At 39.0% G+C, this 20928-nt stretch overlaps 1 protein-coding gene across 10 annotated transcripts in view; it reads right to left on the reverse strand.

Moving 5' to 3' along the window:
* The window catches only part of LOC134538818 (partitioning defective 3 homolog), a 116062-nt gene extending 99539 nt beyond the window's left edge, over positions 1 to 16523 (reverse strand). For 9 of the 10 annotated variants that reach the window (XM_063380328.1, XM_063380334.1, XM_063380333.1 and 6 more), the window contains exon 1: positions 16149 to 16523. In XM_063380328.1, the coding sequence (XP_063236398.1) occupies positions 16149 to 16271 (123 nt within the window). In that variant the 5' untranslated portion in view covers positions 16272 to 16523. Of the gene's footprint in view, positions 1 to 7440; positions 8340 to 16148 lie in introns of those variants that run through there. The other variant, XM_063380327.1, reaches the window with a different exon arrangement.
* Positions 16524 to 20928: the final 4405 nt, after the last annotated feature.

Below are 20928 nucleotides of genomic sequence, written 5' to 3' on the forward strand. Positions count from 1 at the left end.
TACACTCACACTCCTCCGCTACACTCACACTCCTCCGCTCCACACACCACTACACTCACACTCCTCCGCTCCACACACCACTACACTCACACTCCTCCACTCCACACACCGCTGCACTCACACTCCTCCACTCCACACACCGCTGCACTCACACTCCTCCGCTCCACACACCGCTGCACTCACACTCCTCCGCTCCACACACCGCTACACTCACACTCCTCCACTCCACACACCACTGCACTCACACTCCTCCGCTCCACACACCGCTACACTCACACTCCTCCACTCCACACACCGCTACACTCACACTCCTCCGCTCCACACACCGCTGCACTCACACTCCTCCGCTCCACACACCGCTGCACTCACACTCCTCCGCTCCACACACCGCTACACTCACACTCCTCCACTCCACACACCACTACACTCACACTCCTCCACTCCACACACCACTGCACTCACACTCCTCCGCTCCACACACCGCTACACTCACACTCCTCCGCTCCACACACCACTACACTCACAATCCTCCGCTCCACACACCGCTGCACTCACACTCCTCCGCTCCACACACCGCTACACTCACACTCCTCCGCTACACTCACACTCCTCCGCTACACTCACACTCCTCCGCTCCACACACCACTACACTCACACTCCTCCGCTCCACACACCACTACACTCACACTCCTCCGCTCCACACACCACTACACTCACACTCCTCCACTCCACACACCGCTGCACTCACACTCCTCCACTCCACACACCGCTGCACTCACACTCCTCCACTCCACACACCACTACACTCACACTCCTCCGTTCCACACACCACATCACTCACACTCCTCCACTCCACACACCACTACACTCACATTCCTCCGCTCCACACACCGCTACACTCACACTCCTCCGTTCCACACACCACTACACTCACACTCCTCCGCTCCACACACCACTACACTCACACTCCTCCGCTCCACACACCACTACACTCACACTCCTCCGCTCCACACACCACTACACTCACACTCCTCCACTCCACACACCGCTGCACTCACACTCCTCCACTCCACACACCGCTGCACTCACACTCCTCCACTCCACACACCACTGCACTCACACTCCTCCGTTCCACACACCACTACACTCACACTCCTCCACTCTACACACCACTACACTCACAATCCTCCGCTCCACACACCACTACACTCACAATCCTCCACTCCACACACCACTACACTCACACTCCTCCACTCCACACACCGCTGCACTCACACTCCTCCACTCCACACACCGCTGCACTCACACTCCTCCACTCCACACACCACTGCACTCACACTCCTCCGTTCCACACACCACTACACTCACACTCCTCCGCTCCACACACCACTACACTCACACTCCTCCGCTCCACACACCACTACACTCACACTCCTCCGCTCCACACACCACTACACTCACACTCCTCCACTCCACACACCGCTGCACTCACACTCCTCCACTCCACACACCGCTGCACTCACACTCCTCCACTCCACACACCACTGCACTCACACTCCTCCGTTCCACACACCACTACACTCACACTCCTCCACTCCACACACCGCTACACTCACTCTCCTCCGCTCCACACACCAATACACTCACACTCCTCCCCCCCTGTGCGACCGGCAGGTTCGGGGGTCCACAAGAGGTTTAGTCAAACACAAAAGAAAAAATTTGTTGTCTGTAATGTCGGTTTACAGACGATAGTTCAACGTGACGTCATAACAAAACATTGATGAAACAATTGCATGCTTTCATGAATAAAACTGAATCATTTTTATTGAATTATCACTTATTTCGCATGGATACAAAGAAGGAGTGAAATTAAATCTACAATTTAATTGATAAATTTAATTTTTTTTGCGCTCATCGATTCAAATATGTTTATTACTTTAACGAAGAGATTATTTTAACTATAACTTTTATGCATGTTTGCTATTTAACTTCTTCCAATCCGTGTTATTCTGTTAAGGATAGGACGATGATAGGAAAAGTAGGAAACGAATGGGAGTGTTTCAAGTTTAATGTGCCTCGAAAAAGTCAAGTAGATGGTTGTTCCAATTGAGTGGAATAGAGATAGATGCGGCGCAAGCGTACAATGAGCGTAACGGGACACAGCGTAATGGGACACTTTTTCGTGCAAGCAGCTGGCGTTCATCGATTTATTACACGCTGTCACGTCAAAAAGTATGTGTGGAGTCCAAGCGCAACAGAAACGAAACTTCTTTCTTATTAGGAACAGATAGAGACAAATTATCAGTTTTTTTTTTTTTTACTAAACAAGAGATAATAATTGAGAATAGTTAAGTATTCAGGTATGAAAAAATGCTTTTTTTCCCCACATCCTGTACTATCGCATCCATTTCATTGGTGTCTCTTTTCATAATACCTCTTATCTGCTTACTGATATTTTAATTATTTTAAGGCTTGATGTTAAATCACAATATCCAGCTGAATAAAATCAAAGAACAAAAAAAAAACTCCAAACAAATATAAATTGTATTAATAAAAATTACCTCACAAGTCTAAGAGTCTTTCTGATATTTCAAATTACAGTGTTCACAAACCAAATATAAATAACACTTATAAATCTAACCTTTTTAAGTCTATAGGTCTTTTTTTTACATTTTCAATCACACTATTTACATAAAAATGAAAGATACTGTTACGACCTATGTGGGGAGAACTGGGTTCGTAAGGGATAGCCCAATTAAGTTTTATTACAGTTTTATTAATTATTAATGTTTACAGTGTATTTACATTGTATTTAAAATGTCCCATCACCAATCACTGGCACTTAGTTCCGCAGTTCGCACTCCTCACTGGAGCCAGGCTCGACAGTGGTTCGCCCCTCACCTCCCGCCTGTACACACACACGGTCTCGTGCCACTCAGTCGCAGCACTCTCACGATCCAGTCGAACTCCGCGTCGCGCCACTCTGGAGGGGGGGTCTTTCACCCTCTTCGCCGATGTCGCACTTCCCTTCGCTCACGTAACTCACTCGGAACTGTCACTCCGAGCTCGTCGCGGGACTCCCGCGGAGGCCGGCGTCGCTGCTCGAGTACCTGGGGCACACCTTTTCGAACCGGCGAGAGCAGCTGTGACGTGTCGCGTCATCCCGGGCCGACCCGACATCCAAAACATGAAGAATGGCGGCGCCCATCCACGCCACTCCAGGCGGCAGGCCGCGGAGTTCCCAAGGCCGCTCGGCGATGGATAACAGCACCGAGGAAGGAGGATGCGCGGGTTGCGGAGAGGGGAGGAGGTACCGAGGACCCTCGTAATCCAGCGAGTCACAGTCTGTGGATGGATCATGACATGGCACTCAGCGCCACATAATTTTTAACCAAATTATGAAATAACCCAAAAGTAGCAAAGCTATACAGTAACATGCAGACTACCCTGAAAATGTTTTGGCAATAGCAAGTTGGTTTTGTAACAAGAAGTAACAAGAATTTTTTTATTTGTTTAGGAAGCAGCGATCCAAATACATAAGCCTTTAGGACGACATTTTTCCAGACTAAAACCACATTTTTAATTAAAACTCCTAACTTTGCGCATATTATTACCTAATAAAAATTTCCTGAAATTCTTTGGCAGTGTTAACACTGCATTAGTGTTGACACCTGACATACAGCAACACACATATGTATTAACTGTTAACATAAATGTTGAATAGGAAGCATATGCCTTGTTCCACTATAGTCAACTTCTATGGAAAAAAAAAAAGACGGTATTCAGGCCACAATCCTGAACTTTCTTTAATCGTACCCAAACCCGTTCTTGATGCTGTTGATGCCCTTGCACACAGCTGCGGTCATGCAACTAGCACACACCTCTCGTACACACGAGTAAATTTTGAACGATGTTACCAAAAAACTAATATAATCGTAATTTTTGAGTCTAGTGTGAGTGCATTCTAAAGGCAGTTCAGTGAATACCTTATTATTAGGGATTGGAAACCCCCGTGGTGTCAATGAGCCCTAGGATAGACTCCACAATCCTCTATGTACTCTGGTCGACCGCTCATTGGCTACTGACTCGTGACACCTGCTCACTGGGCTGCTCGTGATTCGATACTTCTTTTGTTGAGGGCTTTCCATTGGCTCAGAGACCTTAAGATAAACTGTGGTCTAACTACTGAAGCAGAACCAAGGTAAACTAGTTTGTATTCTAGCCAATCGCAAAATGAATCCCAAATTTTTTTCCAGTATATACTTGTTAAATAAAAGTGGTGGCTATGTTTGGAAGGAACTTTGAAAAATTTTTGAAACTTTGTTTTTTATCTAGGTCTACTACCTCTATAACTGTCTTGATTTTTACAGTCTTTCCCTCGACAAATCTCTAATAATGTAGAAGGACTTTACTGTAATATTAAACCTAAACCCTTATAATCAGTAACTTCCATTACCTAGTGAAAAAACAGCCATTTTCATACATTGTGCAAATGAATATAAATTGTAACCTAACACTGGCACAAAGAGCACTAGCTTTCTGGGAGAATAAAACATGTGTTGTCATTACAATAAAAGTTTTGAGTGATTTACATAATAATCAAGACAGTTAACCAGCTTCAGCTAAAAAAAAAATCACAGTGTACGTTTGGAAGCGTTTGTATATCATTTTCAGGATATTTGCATGTATAAAGTAAAAGTTTTAACATTTTTAAGTACATTGGCATGGTTAATACTAAACAAGAAATGATCTGTAAAATGTAAATAACAAAACATTTCGTGTTTTACTATGCTTTCTCAAATAATCGAAAGTTGAAGGTGGTCATCTGTGATTCTAGTGTGAATGCCATTCTGTGTTAGAATTTGTTATGGGTCCTTGTGACTAAAAATCCCTTTCGAACCAATAAACCCTTGAGCCCTCTGTAACGACTTGTGCGTCTTTCAGTTTTCTCTTGTTTGTCTATATGTACTTAGTTTGATTAGTTAAAATGAAACTTATTTAATATGGTAGTTCCTAGGTGTGTATGAAAAACAACTTGGATTTAGCAGCAGTTTTGGTCTAAAAACATTTATGTAAAATGCCTTTACAAATCTAACAAAAAATCACAGTATTTGCAATCCATAAATATGTTTATTTAAAACTAAATCAAATCTCAACTATGTTAAATGTATTTAAGAAGAAAATATAACTGTCATACGTAAACAATTTTATGACCAAAAAACACTTAAACGTGTGAAACAAACACTTTGTATGACTACAAGGCACACTAACCCTATTCCTTAATCATTCCACAATCCTAAGTTAAACTGGACTGTTATGTATGGTATACTATTACAATAATGTGTTATCTTGTACTCTGTATGTCTCACGTATCCACTATCCAATTACGTTTGTTTATCATTTACAGTTTATGTATGCTTGCTTGTCAAACACACCACTTCCAGAAATCCTAAAAGCCCACTTCACTACACAACTGTAATAAATATTTCCAATCAATACCCCACTCCTATGTGCCCAATCCCTAGAAATTAATAAACAGTTTCTGTATGTAAGCTCCTAGAAAGAGCTATAAAGAAAATTAATGAAAATATGTAATTATTTTATTGAATATAACATTGCCACAAAACTTAAAGTTTTACTCTACGGGTTTTTTAATGTGTCGAATTTCAGTTCTCAGTATTCGACGTTTGGTGGGAGTAGTTTCGTGAATGTTACGGAAATGTGTAACAGGAAGTAAGGGGAAGCGCACCATTCTGTGCGGTCTACAGTTGGAGCTTGCGCTGCAGCGTGTCAGCGAGCGCTAACATTTACATTACGTTTGAAAAGTAATGTAGACAGGGAAAGAAGAGACAGCTGTTTACCGTTCAATCCGCTAAAGTAATCTTGAACAGCATGAAGCTTTGCCGTGTGGCTTCTCTGATACGTTATAAATACACTGTGAAATAATAATGTATAATATATATTATGAATTCAATTATTTTGTGTGTTGAATTAAAAGTACATGATACGTTAACACACAGTTTGTGATACAACTTCATTCCTGGAAGTGAGTATTAAAAAATAAGTTTTGTAATTGATATTATAACGTTTTAAAATTTGAGGATACCATGTTAATTAATCCTTTTAAAATTGGTACATAAGAAACTACCAAAATAATTCCAAACAAATAATTTACTTGATAATAATTCATAAGATTTTGATCATTTTTTTAAATGGATAAAAGCGAGAGTACAGAAAGTGTATGTGCTAGAAAAAAATTACAAACTGGAGTAGGGCAAAAAAAAAACGTTGCTCGTAACTTTAAAAAAATTTTTTTTTAAATTCATGAGATGGTATTAATACTTCAGAATTGTGTTAATGGTTGGTTAAATTATGATAGCTACATTAAAAATACTGTAAAACCATTTTAATGTTTTGGTTAGGAATAACCAATTTAAAATGTTGCTAACCTAACCAACACTTAACAAGATTTAACAGTGTTTTCAATTTACATAATCTGATGGTTATCATGATTTTAAGCTATTTTCAAGAAAACTAACCACTCATTAAAAATTTAAACTACTGATAATCAACTTTAAGTATCACAATACCCTCTTAGGGGATGATTGTAAAAATGTCAGCAGGGTTGGCTGATTTAAACCATGGTTTTCAAGTGTTTTTTTATAATAAAAAACATTTGTTTTTTTTATTGTTTTTTTTATGTATTTTTAAATAGAGTCTCTAAATAAATTTTATTGAAAGATCTCATTCCACTCTAATAACAACAATAGTTTGCTCATTGATGTTTTTTGTGATTTAGGGGAACAAATAATTATATACTAATCAAGATTTTTTCATTATATGATCTGAATAAGTTGCAAATTATACCCAGCTAACTACTCTAAAATTAAATTAATTAGTAAATTGTAAGCAACAGCATTAATAAAGAGGGGAAATAAATAAGTTTATTATTTTTTTAAAATTACTATTTTGTGGTAAATTTCTGAATGAACTGTAAATCCCTACTCTGAGGGAAACACACATTCTATGAAGAATACACTCCTTTCTGTGGTTTAAGTCCCAGTAGATGTGCATATTTTTCTGGACTTCACTTCTTTGATGGTATCTCTAACTTTACTGGTTCAACACGAGTGGCAGAAAGCAGTGTGTTGCATGGCTTTCATTTGAACATGCTGAGAACCAAAATAACCAATGTTGGTTTAAACCAATAAACAGCTTTTTTTAACTGTTTTTTTTTCTAGCCCTGCATATCAGGATGCAAAAAAAAATAAAAAAAATTTTTTAAAAGAAAAGAGATTCTTCTTCAGACTATTTGCTAAAATTAAAATCCCTGCCACAAGATGTCAGGAGTGGCTCACTACGAAAGGTGGGAAACCTAACCTCAAAAGCTGTGCCCAGGAGCCAAGATGAATGACGCAGCGCTGGAACGAGACGGCTCACCTTCCTGTGGAGGTCCCTCTGCCTCTTCTCCACCTGGTAGGTGTGCCTCCAGCCGAACAGTTGGGTCAGCTTCTCGGCCACATCGGCGCACCGGGGGCCTCCGCCCCCCGACATGCCTGGGCGCCGCGCAACCTCCCGCTACGTCAACATGCTTTATCTGGCGAGGCGAGGCGAGGCGACACTGGGCTTATCGCCGCGCGCGGGTGAAAGCCCCCTATCTCGGCTCCTGCCTACTCCACTTCTCACCAGCTCTCTCTTCCCCGTGTGACGTAGACACGGGAAAACAGCTGGGAACACGATCCCCGGGAGTCAACAACAGGTGATCACATGACGTCTGCGTCCGACCAATACGCGTGCGCGTTCAGGATGTTTACATACGCGCGGCTAACAATGGCGTCGCACACGTCGTCTCTTCTTCTGGCCGTATATTTTCCACCACAATCAAACGGCACGGCATATATGCGTGATATTCTTCTTCGCATCTTTTACTGGTGAATTACGAATGTTGCTTTAAAGTGTTGCACGTAAAAAAGAAAAAAAAAAGTCGCTGGCGTACCTGCACACGAAACGAGCAAGTATGTAGTTCACATCCAATTAGGAATTGTTCCACTTCCGTTTAAGAACTTCTCACGGGGAGAATGACTGTAATTAAATAGTTCGTTGGTTCAATTAAGTGATTGTTTAATAGAACTGAAGTAGGGCGCAGATCAAAATAAAATCGCCAGCGCAAATGTAGCATCGTTTATTATTATGTCGGATGACGATGATAAAATAAATCACCCAAAACTAGCAGGCGGGAGCTATCTTGGTGATTTCGGTGCCTTCTTTAACGTCTATATTTAATGTAGTGTATTTCAAGTCAAAAACAACCATCGAGGCAAGGTCTGCATTAGTTGGGACTTGAATGGTTCCACACTCGACGTACATAACCGTGATAGGTACGTAGTTCCGTCTAAAAGACCAAATAAACTCATGATGGGCGTCCTATAAAGAATATTCTCTCTAGATAATGTATGAGTTTCTTGCAATTTCAGATTGTCACGAGATATTTCGTCCACTAGCATAATACACACACATATATATTTATATGGCTACAGTATGCACCATATGCTAATAGACCTTGCCGGAAAAAAAAGTGGCATAGTGTACACAGTTGGGACATGGTTGAGGTTATAACACGTTAATCCTACCATGCCCAAAGATTAAATATTTCATGCATCGTGGCTACATCAAAATATGTAATGCATCAAATTACAACTTTTAATCAAATAATACCGCTTCAACATTCACTTTCAAAAATTATGTTTATTTACATCAGCTCATTTTTTACTGTTCCCTTGGCAGACTGTGAGCCAGCAACAAATATTGTAATTTTCTCGTGTCGCAGCTTTTCCGATGATAAAATAATAAAATTTGGGCAACACCTTTTTCGAACACATAAGGCGTTCCTCTAACCTGTAAACTGTGTTTCTTAATTCCTATTGGTTTCTGAGAAAGGTCACGTTAGATAGCCTACGCAGTGAAGCGGCAATCACCATGCTGTGCTTTAATTGCCGTGCCGATTCATACAGAAGAACATGTATATCTTTGGTAGATATTGTAATGCAATGTAGCGTAAGTAATAACTTAACAGTCAAGGGTTGACACTTGGGTTTGGCTGAAAAGTACGGAATCACGTAATTTTTTTTTTAAGTTGTTATTTACATTATATTACATTACAATATTCAAATCAAAAATACACACGTCGTAAAGGCACGTGTACAAGAGTCAGAACCTGTGGGTGGTCCATGTTATCATCATGTGAATGACGTCACATTGTCGCACGGAAAACATCCCAGCCTACAAAATTGCAATGGCCAATGTCCGAATCTAACTATTTCTAAAGTAGTCACCAGAGCGCAGTAAATATAGAGTGCCAAAATAACAGTTTTTCGATTGTTTTCGATTATTTTGTAAATGTGTAGGCAGCTAAATTTTAAATATTTACAAGAAAATAAAAAGGTGTGTATTCTTGAAATTTCAGGACATTAATGAACTTTACTAAGACTTTTAGGTGAGCTTCGTGGACACGTAAGCATCCCATGATGTTACCATTGGCTTCTGAGTTACTTCACCCTACATGCACCATCAGCCCCATTGCAGGGCCTGCCACTCACCCCGGGGCAGGTGGTGTCCAAGGGGTGGGCCCCCCGTTCGAGCATCAACATATTGTACCATTCAGCAGGTGATGTAGCCCTCCATTAAATTTTACAAATAACGTTTATTTTTTCTAGTATTGCTGACAAGTATATGATGAACAACTGTTTCAAATAATTACTCGTGTTTATAAAAAACATTTTCCTGTGCTTTCGTAATAAAAAAAAACTCTTGAGAAGTTTTCTGTGCATAATTTCCAAACACGATTCATATCGACACGTCTTTTCCTACATCTTTCTTTTCTTGACTATCTCCCAAAGCAAAAGGAGTTGCGGAATTTAGCTGCAAACTAACGCAGCCGAATGTATCACAGTTTGAAGTAAGTATGTGATAGTTGCATGTTGTCTATTCAGTCTGCACTATGTAAGATATCTGCTGATAAATGGCTGGCACAGTATTGCGGAAAGTGTGCGTAGTATCAGAAGATAAGATGTGAGAAGAGGAATGGACTTGTACTAATGACCTTACTGAAGGAGTAATGCTGAACACAGATTTAAAATCCATAGCCAAGCTGTTTTATTTCAGTCATAACAATATACTCTTTCTACTGTAACTGTCCAAGGCTTCTAAAAAATTATTCATTATATTTATTTCCCCTGAATCAACTTTAATTAAAACTTTTTTTTTTCCTTCATAATAACCAGCAATGAGTGAAATTTTTAAACTTCAAGTAATAGATATCAAAGAAAGCAGAGGCAAGAACAAAACACAAGTATTTAATGTAATTTTGTTTGAGTATCAATCTGATCACCACAATCAATCCGATCACCACAAATATTTTTTTTTTTCTTGATTTTGTCTTTAAGCAGCTATGTACGTTTCCAAGTTCAACTTGACGTAAGTAATTCGTGTGAATTGTAACATTTGAGTTTTTGTTTGGCCAGGATCTTTCAACGAACTAAATTAATACACCTAGCATCTGTACCACAGGATCAACATATACACCATCATGCCATCAGGATAAAGGGATCAACATGGCAGAACAATTACTTTTGTAGGAATTTACGTTTATGATTTTTAATTATTTTGTCATTTTTCAGTTGCTCACTGGAGTTCAAAGTTAAGATGACGTGCAAAGATGTTAATTTTGTTTTTGAATGTGGACTATGTAATGCTTCCTGCGATATAAATAAATTATTAGTTTGGGAATTTGTGTGCTACATATTTATTTTAATATTTTACTTAAATAATGGGCATCACATATTTTTCCAGTGAATGTTTCTTGTGCACAAACCATGTAAAGTATTTATAACACACCAAAAAAAGGTGAATTGTGTGATAGTTTGTTTTTATGTTATAAAAAGTTATTGGTTGTGAAGTTTTTTTTCCCCATTGTAAAAGTTTCATAGGTCAGGACAGTTACTTTTCAAATACTGTACCTATGGTTATTAAAATGTTTGTTAACTCAAAATATTTAATATGGCAATGGTTTAGCTGGTCTTGGGGGTAAAAACTAAAAAGAAAGATTGGTTAGGTTACATCATTGAAATTTACAATCCTGACAAATCATTAAAATGTATGAATCCTTTCAAAGTGAGGTATTTTTATTCCCAGTGGATTCTGGAAAACTCAGTATGCTAATTGTACACTACATGGTTTTAAAGTCACTGAAAATTATGTTATTTAGTTCATTAAACACCATTAAATAAAGATAAAAAGTTACTGAAATTTCTGTTAATTCTTGTATGGATTTTAATCACATTCAGATAACTTATTCTATTTATTATGATTTCTAAACCACCATTTCCCTCAACTTCACTGCCCACCCCACTCAAGATTTTGTTTCTTTAGAATCCAGTGGAAACCAAAAATTCTGTTTTGGTTCATTCCATGCCAAAACAATGAAAAAAATTCAATGTTCAACTTTACTATTTCAATTTTTAATAAAACTTTACAAATTTTTTCTTTAATGATACAAATTATAATATCCTGTAATAATTTTATCTATTATTTTTTTTAATATACTGTCATAGTTTTGTTAAAATATTTAACTAATTTTAATAATTTTTAGAAAACATTGTTTATTTGCTTGCATTAACTTTTTCGATCTTGAACTTCAGGTGTTTTACAAGCCTAGAGAATTGTTTTAAACCCCCAAAAAAAATATGAAAAAAGTCATTTTTGGGCCATTCCATGCGAAACTGGACAAATCTTAAAAAAAATTAAAAATTATTGTATAGCACTTTTTATGGTTTGTTTAGGATACTTAAGTATTGTCAGGGGCATAGCCAGGGGGGGGGGGGTTTAGGGGTTCACCCCCCCCCCCCCCCCCTTAGCACCAAATCTTTAATTAAATTTCTAGTTCATCACTCAACAAATTTCATATTAAAAATTAATAAAAAATTTTACCATTACAATATTTAAATTTAAGTACCGAAAACTGCTAAAATAGCACTGTTTTACACCTTAAAATCCAAATTTTCCCGGGGAACCCGGACCCCCCGCTTTAATACGGGGGGGGGGGGGGGGCATGCTTCTTAACACCCCCCCATACACAAATCCTGGCTACGCCACTGAGTATTGTATTTAACATTTTTGGTACAGTAGTAACAATTCTTTGTTTTTAGGTTATTATATTAAAATGTTAAAGGAAACCATGTACACAGTGAGAAAATTTTTGTAGAGATATGTTAAGTTGGCATGCTTAAATCTTCCCTCCAAACAGGTTGTTTGTAACATTCACTAGGTAGTGTTTACAGTGCTAACCTTGCAGTAAAGAACCATCAACATATCCATTCTGTAGGTAAGTTAAACTGTCATAAATTTGGTTATTTAGTAACTGTATACATATCTGTCACACCCGTAACAAAAAATTGATAAAAGTTGACATGCTTGGTTAAATAAATATCTGAACATGTTTTCATTATGTGAATGAAAGGTTATATATAACAATGTTTCATGTGACCATCCCTTAACTGGCTATATTTTGATAACTAAGTAAAGATTAATATAAAAAAGTGTCACACCCGTAACACAAATATAAAATTTTATTTTCTTTTAAGGTATTAAAGCATGCTTTTAAGAGTAAATCATTTTGGAATGTGTCAGGACTACCGGTAACAATTAGTTTTGTTTTATTAGTCATGTATAGTAGCTGTGAATTTTAAGTTTGCATGTATATTTATTATTACTTTTTACAGATGAAGGTACAGGACAGCAAAGAACATGTACATAAGTGGAGAGAGAGATTGAAAGCTGATCCAGATAAATGGAAGGAGCACCTAAGTAAAGAACAAGAGCGAGATAAGACAAGACGAAAGAAACATATGGATATCTTGTGTAGGCCTAATAACAAAAGACAACTGAAATTAAAACGTTTGAAGGACTCGGAACGCCAGAGGAAGCACAGGAAGGAGTTGAAAGAGAAAAAAGATACAATTTATTTAATTTATGTTTCTTCTTAGATGATTGATTTTGGGCTCATTGGGAATTGGCATTTTTTTGCCACTTCTCATGGCAAAGGGGCAGTGGATGGTGTAGGAGGAATGGTCAAATATGAAGTGTGGAATGAGGTGAAGTCCCGCCGTAGGATGGTTTATTAATGAGAAAGAGTTTTTCGATTGTGCTTCGGAAATAATTTCAGGAATAAAATGCATTTTTGTAAACATGGAAGAAATTCACAAATTCAAAGGGATGGTAATGGACCGGTGGAACAATGCACAGGCTGTACCTGGACTTCAGTCAAAAAATTGTTTTAAACCATCGAACAACAAGTTCTGTCTCTTAGTGAGCCGCACAGCTTTCTCCACGTTAGAGAAATGCAGCATGACGAAGGAAAAAGTATCATACAATGACATTTATGCAGAAACGGAATCAAGTGATTTCAATGACGATGAACCCATCCTTTCAATTTCAAGAAATCATCTCAAACCAGGACAATGTGTTTTAGTAGAATATGAGGGAAAGAAGAGAACATACAAATTTGTAGGGATGTGCCATAGTGAGCCTGATGGTGAGGAAGTTGAGGTACTGTTTTTAAAACTTCATGATAAAGACAATAAAAGAATATTCAAAATTAATGAAAAGGACAAGTGTTTTGTTTTTATCAAACAAATTTTGAAGTATCTTCCAGAACCAGTAATGAAGGTAGTCGGTAACAGAGTGTACTATGAATTTCAAAAGGATATTGACGTCATTGAACTGTAACATGTTTGTTAAGATGCAAATCTGGAGTGAAATTTAAAAAAAAATTGTAAGACTTAGCCTATACTAATGTGAGATATGCAGTTTCTTAAAATCCTGTATAAAGTTAGACTTTGACTTTTTCTTGTACACATTTTACACCATACTAAAATAGGCTAGAAGTGTTTTGCATTAAAAATTGTTGTTAATTTGGTACATAGTATTATGTACAATGTTTAATATAAGAAGTTGGTATGACATAAGTGATTTAGTGTAGGTAATTCAAATCTGTCTACAAAAGTGACAGTCATGTTGATGTACAGTCTCACACCCGTAACATATGATGTCACACCCGTAACGACACAATATAATTTATTGTAAAAAGAAAGGAACATCTTCATACAAATTGGCACAGGAATAATTATCTACGTTCCTTTTATTGGCCACATATGGTTAGATTTGGCAAAAGTCCTTTAAGATTTCACAGAGAATTCAACATAAACATGTAATTTTGTACTGTGGTGTCCAAAATATGTCACACCCGTAACATAAATACAGATGCTTGTAAAAAAATTGTATAAATTTTTTTTAACAAATGAAAATGCAGTCAATTAGCCCATTAACTGCAGTGTTTATGCACATATGCCTGGAACACATTTAGTTATATATAATACATACAAATATTGTTTTTGCTTGAAAAATATCATTCAAATGTCACACCCGTGTGCATGGAATGCCCCTTTTACCTTTATATTTTTTCTAAACATTTCATAAAAAACAAAGCTACAACAGTGTCATTTTAATACCGAGACAGAATTATTTTTTAGTAGCATGTTAAAAGAAGGATATGATTTGCACCATGTTGAATATTTAAAAAAAGATGTTCGCAAGACATAAGTGAGTTATTTCATATTTCTTCGTATTTGGTAGTATTGGTGATTACTTGATTTCATTAATATTGAGGTATGTTAAGAACATATTTTGCATCAATATTAACTTACTTTTAATTCATTCACCCAGCAAATTTTTCTCATCATCAAAACAATTTACTACACTTCCCCCCCCCCCCCCAACAAAAAAAAAAATCCAGTCATATAATAAACTTTGTTTGGTGAAAAATCATACATTTCACAGTTCTACAATATTTCAAATTTCTTGGACCTAATCTAACCATACAGTAATTTTACGGTCTGTAAAGACATGCACAAATTGTACGGCCCAACCAAAATTAAATTACTAAGCTGTAGTAGATTTCCAACATATTTCTGATTTAGTATTACAGGTAATTCTTTAAAGCTGAAAGGTTTGTCAAGTTATATCAGCTACATTAATGAAACATTTTTAATACGTAAAGCTACAGCCACTAACGACGCTGTGCTAAGTTTGCAATGTTTGCCACGCGAATAAAATACAGCCAGCTGCATCTCAGGTGTCATTGGCCACACCAAGCTGTCTTCGCTATGTTGGCGACATTGCCAAGTGCTTGGTTCTCGGCTATTTTTCTAAAATGTCGCTAACTTCCTGCATGCACAGATAAGAGAAAACATGTTTTCATGTGGAATTGTGCTGTAGGCTTCTGCATTTGCTTTTTATGAAGTTTAATTTCTCGCAGTATTGTTTTTAAATTCTCCAGTTGACCGAAAAGTTAATTAAAAGATTATGAAAATATCCATGTTTATGGAATAAATCGATGGAAGAATAGAGAACGAAGGATATAAAGGGAAATTCCTAGGGTTTGATTCCATTGGGATGCTATTAAACTGAGTTTAATTTATCCTGAAATAATCCATAAATTTGGTTTCGTCCTCACGAAGCAACTGCTTCACCAAATTATGAAATTCTTCAAATTCTTTTGTTTTTATACTAAATTCATGAGCCCATTTACTTTTACATTTACATACTGCGAGAGCCAGCAGAATGTCATCATCGTCGGAATCACCACTCGTATCCCACGGCATGCGTCTCTCCGACATCGCTAACTAGACTATCCTGTCTGCGCACCTAGCGCAGCCAAACGTAGCAAAGCTTTGTGTGCGGCCTCAGCTTTAAACGTACACAATGCGAATGACCTAACCAAACATTCACACATTTTTACAGTATTTTAAATATAGCTAATCTAACCGACAACTCACAAGAATTTATAGTAATTTTAATGCAGATAAATTACATTATTATACATTACTGGTAAACTATTCTTAACATTATTTACATAAATACATATTTAAATTATACAAACTATTTGTCTCATTTCCCAGGAGCCACTACTATGAAAAATTACCTCAAGCAAAATTAGACGATCGTAAGTATATCTTGTTCGGCTTTTTTTTTTTTTATGAAAGACTATGCGATAACGGTAACACGCGTGTGTTGTGTGTCCTAGCAACACTCACCTTCCCCGAAGCTTTCTTGAACCGCAGCGTGGCCTGATTGATGAGGTCTCGCACTGGGATGTCTCCGTTCCCACAAGGGACCACAACTCGCACCGAACCAAAACAAACTGTCACTTTCATCATTGGCGTCACAACGACAAACCGCCCACTGCACTGGAACACCTACGACAATGGGTGGGCATTGTTTCCGAATGCCGCTCGCATTAAGGCTCGGTGGAAGGGCGGTGCCCCGTCAGATGTACTTCTACGTAAGGTATTCTACGCGTTCCCAGCTTCATTGAACATTACGAACACTGACCATTGTACACAAACAAGCAAACGGTCATTCCAAAGATGGTAATCTCAACAAGCATGAAGACAAAGCTGCAAACAACCTTCAACTCCATAGACATTTGGCGTGGTTGGCAACGAATTCCAATGTTGCCAGATATATTTATGAACAACATTGACGAATTCTTAGAAAGAATCTATACTGTCTGTCAAATATTTATCTTCAACAATATTTGAAAAAGTTGTTCAATAAATAATATTGAACAAATGTGACTTCCAATTTTATTTACCAATTAAAGATGGACATCAAAGTTATATATTTTAAATAATATATTATCAAAGTTTTTTTTTGACTATGCCAGGTTATTTTATTCAATTTTAATCTTGAATTTACATTTAAATAATTTAGTATTACACTGGATGAAACAGTTTAAATTTTATATAACTTGTGCATTAAGATTGTATTAAAACTAGTGATGGGAGAAGTGACAAATGTTGTTCTGTGACACGCCGTGACCAGTGACATGAAAGGTCAAGTCACCGTGACATTGTCACTGTTAGTGACCTTGTTGCTTAAATGTAAAACCGTTGTTTTATATTTATAAATATAGTGTAACATAATCTCCTAATAATTGAATATTTTTATATATGTGACATACAACATGTAATCATTGATAAACCAAATTAGTTCATAGTTTATTGGAATTAATAACTATGCAATTTTACAAATGAAATAAATATCTTCTATATTATTTAAAAATATTTCTAAACTAAATATTTTTATTAAAATATAACATTAATCATCACATTTTTTAATAATACTCAAAACACGAAAACTGGGCAATATCCTACTTCACCGAATTAACAGTGTTTGTTTGGCTTTTTTTTTTCAATTTGGACAATAACATTTAGTTCAGATTCACAAATGATTTTGAACAGAGTAACTGGACACACCAGTGTCGCATACCTCGCCGAGAAAGTACTCGTGTATCACGTGTCGCTGCTGCGGCAAGTCACCAGTAATTTCCCGGAGGCGTTACTCTTAAGGACCTGCGACTCGCACCGCAGTGACACGCCCGCAGCGACTCGCACCGCAGTGACACGCCCGTAGTGACTCACGCCAGTGACACGCTCTGCAGCGACACGTGACCCGTGACACGCATCGCAGCGACAAGCGCGAAGAGACGTGACAATGGCCCTGTTACTTATAGCTAAAGTCACCACCGTGACACGTGACATTGCAGTCGCCGTGACAAAGTCACCATGACAGTAAATATTCCCCATCCCTAATTAAAACATTAATAATCATTATACCACCCATTTTTTTTTATAGATGCATTAATTTATTTTGACGCTGTCCCCGCTGACTGATTCCTGAATTAATGAATTTAGAATGTGGAAATTAACTCGAGGGCGGGGTTCTTTGCCTCGTGGCTGCAAGCAGGGACACGTCGACAAAGGACTAGAGTTGGGTTGTTACAGCAATTTTCGGTATCTGTTCCAACCTGATACTGATACAGTAATTGACTAGTTACAAGTATCTGATATTTCTTTATCAGATAGAGCAGTAGCGGTCCCAGGAAGCAACAAGGTATCAGCATTCTCGTTACAGGTTACACATCCTCCGTGCCGTCATCACCAGCGTAAAAAGGTATCGGTGTCTCTGATACATTATTTATCACGCCCGGTAATTCTCTACCTCTGTTACGCTCATGCCCGCCTAAATACAGCCAGTATCAATCAGTTCTGCAGTTCGTCCTGGCAGTTTATTACCACGTACATTGTTGCGGGCTGTCATGCTCTGTAGTTAGTATCTTTATAGTGAAATAAGGAATGGATAAGTGCAGGAAAAAGACTTCATTTGTGTGGAATTTTTTCACGGAAAATAATGAGTTTGCAAAGTGTAATTTGTGTAAACAAAAACTGAGTTATAATGCAATACTATTTGTTTAATAGTGACTGAACTTGCAAAGTGTTTTTTTTTTTTATCGATATTGGCACAGCTATCTGCCTGATGTAACTCAAATGTCTATTGATATAGTATGCTCACTAATGTACCTATCTGTTTTTTTATTTTTAATTTTTGATAAAATCGTAAATTTTTAATGTATGAAAACACTATAGTTATTAATTGTTTTCAAAAAAAGAAAGTCCATATGTTGATTACATCTGTTATTAGGGTCAACTGAGAATTTATTTGCATTTTCATAGTTGTTAAGTGCACAAATATAAATATTATATATTTTATTAATGTACTTTTTAATATTAAAATGTCATTAGTTTTATTATTGAACGAGACAGTGTTTTAGCTTCGCTCCCTAGATCGTGGATCCACATATCTATCACCTAAGGATGATGGATCTAGAACCAGTGTCCTTGGTCTTGTATCGCTATTAGCGTACTAACTAGAGTCTTCAGTCTTCGCAAGAAGCACGCACTGCGCACTGAGCGTACTTTGAAGTAGGACAATAAACAAAACGACTTGTAACAATTTCGCTCTGCGCCTCTCCTTCAACACCTTCCCCTGCGCTTCCTCCCCTACATTATTTCCCTTCTTTATCCCTTATTCGTCGTGCCGCTCCCTCCCCTTTTTACAAGCTCCGCCCAAGTGACCGTCATCTGCGATCGGGTTCTGCGCACAATGGCCGTGGTGTTGTTCAAGGCGAATTCTACACTGATACTAAAGTACTTGATACTTGAATAGTGTACTCGTTTGCAGTACTTGATACAGGCACGTTACAGTGACAAAGTATCAGGTTGATACTCTGCGACTCACCTCTACAAAGGACCCCCCGGGCTGTTTAGGCCACCCAGGATGGCGTGATGATTAAGAGAACACACTTGAGTACAACTGAATTTATAAACACGTCACATGGTACATGGCGCCGTCACGCAACTGGCCGTATCATCGTCTACCTTTTAATCTCCGCACACGCAGCCCTCGAATGGTGGCACTGATTGACGTCTTGCAGAAAGCAGCGAAATACCCAACAAGGGGTTGCAGGCTGTCCTGAGACTAGCAATACGAAGGATGGCGGCGCATGACGCGTCGGAAGGCTAATGTTAAGAGCTCGCCGGACGGCGGAGTAGTTTAATACACAAGACTAAATAATTAAAATGCCTATAAGTTAAGCTAGAGAATTATGGACTTGCAAACTACACGTGCCGGATGCTCCCACACTTAACATGCCCTTGGCACAGGCAGACAACGCATGCGGCTGATGACCGACACTAACACTAGAATTACCACCGTATGACTAAAGCCTCTAATGGAAGCGTTTTTAGGAGCGAAATGAATCCATTAAAGAAGTAGAGTTCAGGTTGGATTGGAAATAGTTACCAGAGTTCCGTCCTCACTGTGGCATAGTGGACACAAAATGCTGGGCGCGGACGCGGCGGTACTGGATTCATGGAGAACTCACACGCGACCGCTGCACATCCCAGAAACTGAGTCGTTAATAAATATCGCTGAACATTGGCGGATCCAGGATTTTGGTTTGGGAGGGGCTTGACCCAGCTTAGGCTAGGCTTTATCAAGGCAAACACTAAAACAATAGTGGACCCAGATGCTTTTGGAGGGGGCTTGGCCCCTTAGCTCCCCCCCCCCCTCTGGATCCGCTACTGTCGCTGAACGCATTTAGCAACTAAGCAGCCCAGTGTGGGCAAAGTCCAGACTCCTAGCAGGTTTACTAAAGCGTGAAGTGCGTGCCCATCGGCGTGGTAGCCTTAACAAAGTGAAATTACATAACATAAGAAAATGCTCATGTCTGAGCCACAGACAATTATTTAAGAACCGCGCGAAACATCGCACAGTCGGTTTTGGGCCGGCCGTGGAACGGATGAAAACTGATTAAGAAAATTTACCTATTGAACACTACATGTCGGTTTTGGCGCGAGAATGAATGCTCCACACGCGCAGGGCTGCCGGCCCTGATGAGTGCTTGACTGCAACTGCCCCTCCCTGGCTACCCGGCCAAGAAGGACTCAACCTCCCGCGGAAGGATACGGAGCACGGGAAGATGGTGACGGCCAGCGTTATGACGAAAACGCACCTGAATCAACTGACGTCGACCCAAGTGTCTCCTCGGCTCCTTCAGGCCGTTATGCCTCGTCAACGTCCTCCCTGTGTTTTCCCCTGTGAAGTGCGACGGCCAGGGACGCACCCGCGTGCGCCCTTGCATGCCAGTGAGCCAGTGCGAATGTGTAAATATTGTATATAATTTATTAATTCTGTAAACTTGTTGTGATTATTGTGTCGTTTAGCTGTGAATATTCTGTGTTTCCGCATGTATGCTAATATGTAATCGCAGCCTGGCGCGCCGCGAGACGGGGCTCTCTCCCACGCCGGCCAATTTCCCCTCCCCTCCCCGCAACCCGCGGGCGCCGGCCCGCGGGTGAGCGGGGAGAGTCAGTTGTGTTCAGGGCTCGAACGAGGACGGTCGAGTACGCCGCTCCGCGCTGCTCACGAGGCGCGTACCCGGAGCTCGTGGCCACTTCTCGTTTTCAGTTC

This window comes from Bacillus rossius, chromosome 14 (assembly GCF_032445375.1).
Source record: "Bacillus rossius redtenbacheri isolate Brsri chromosome 14, Brsri_v3, whole genome shotgun sequence".
NCBI lineage: Eukaryota > Metazoa > Arthropoda > Insecta > Phasmatodea > Bacillidae > Bacillus > Bacillus rossius.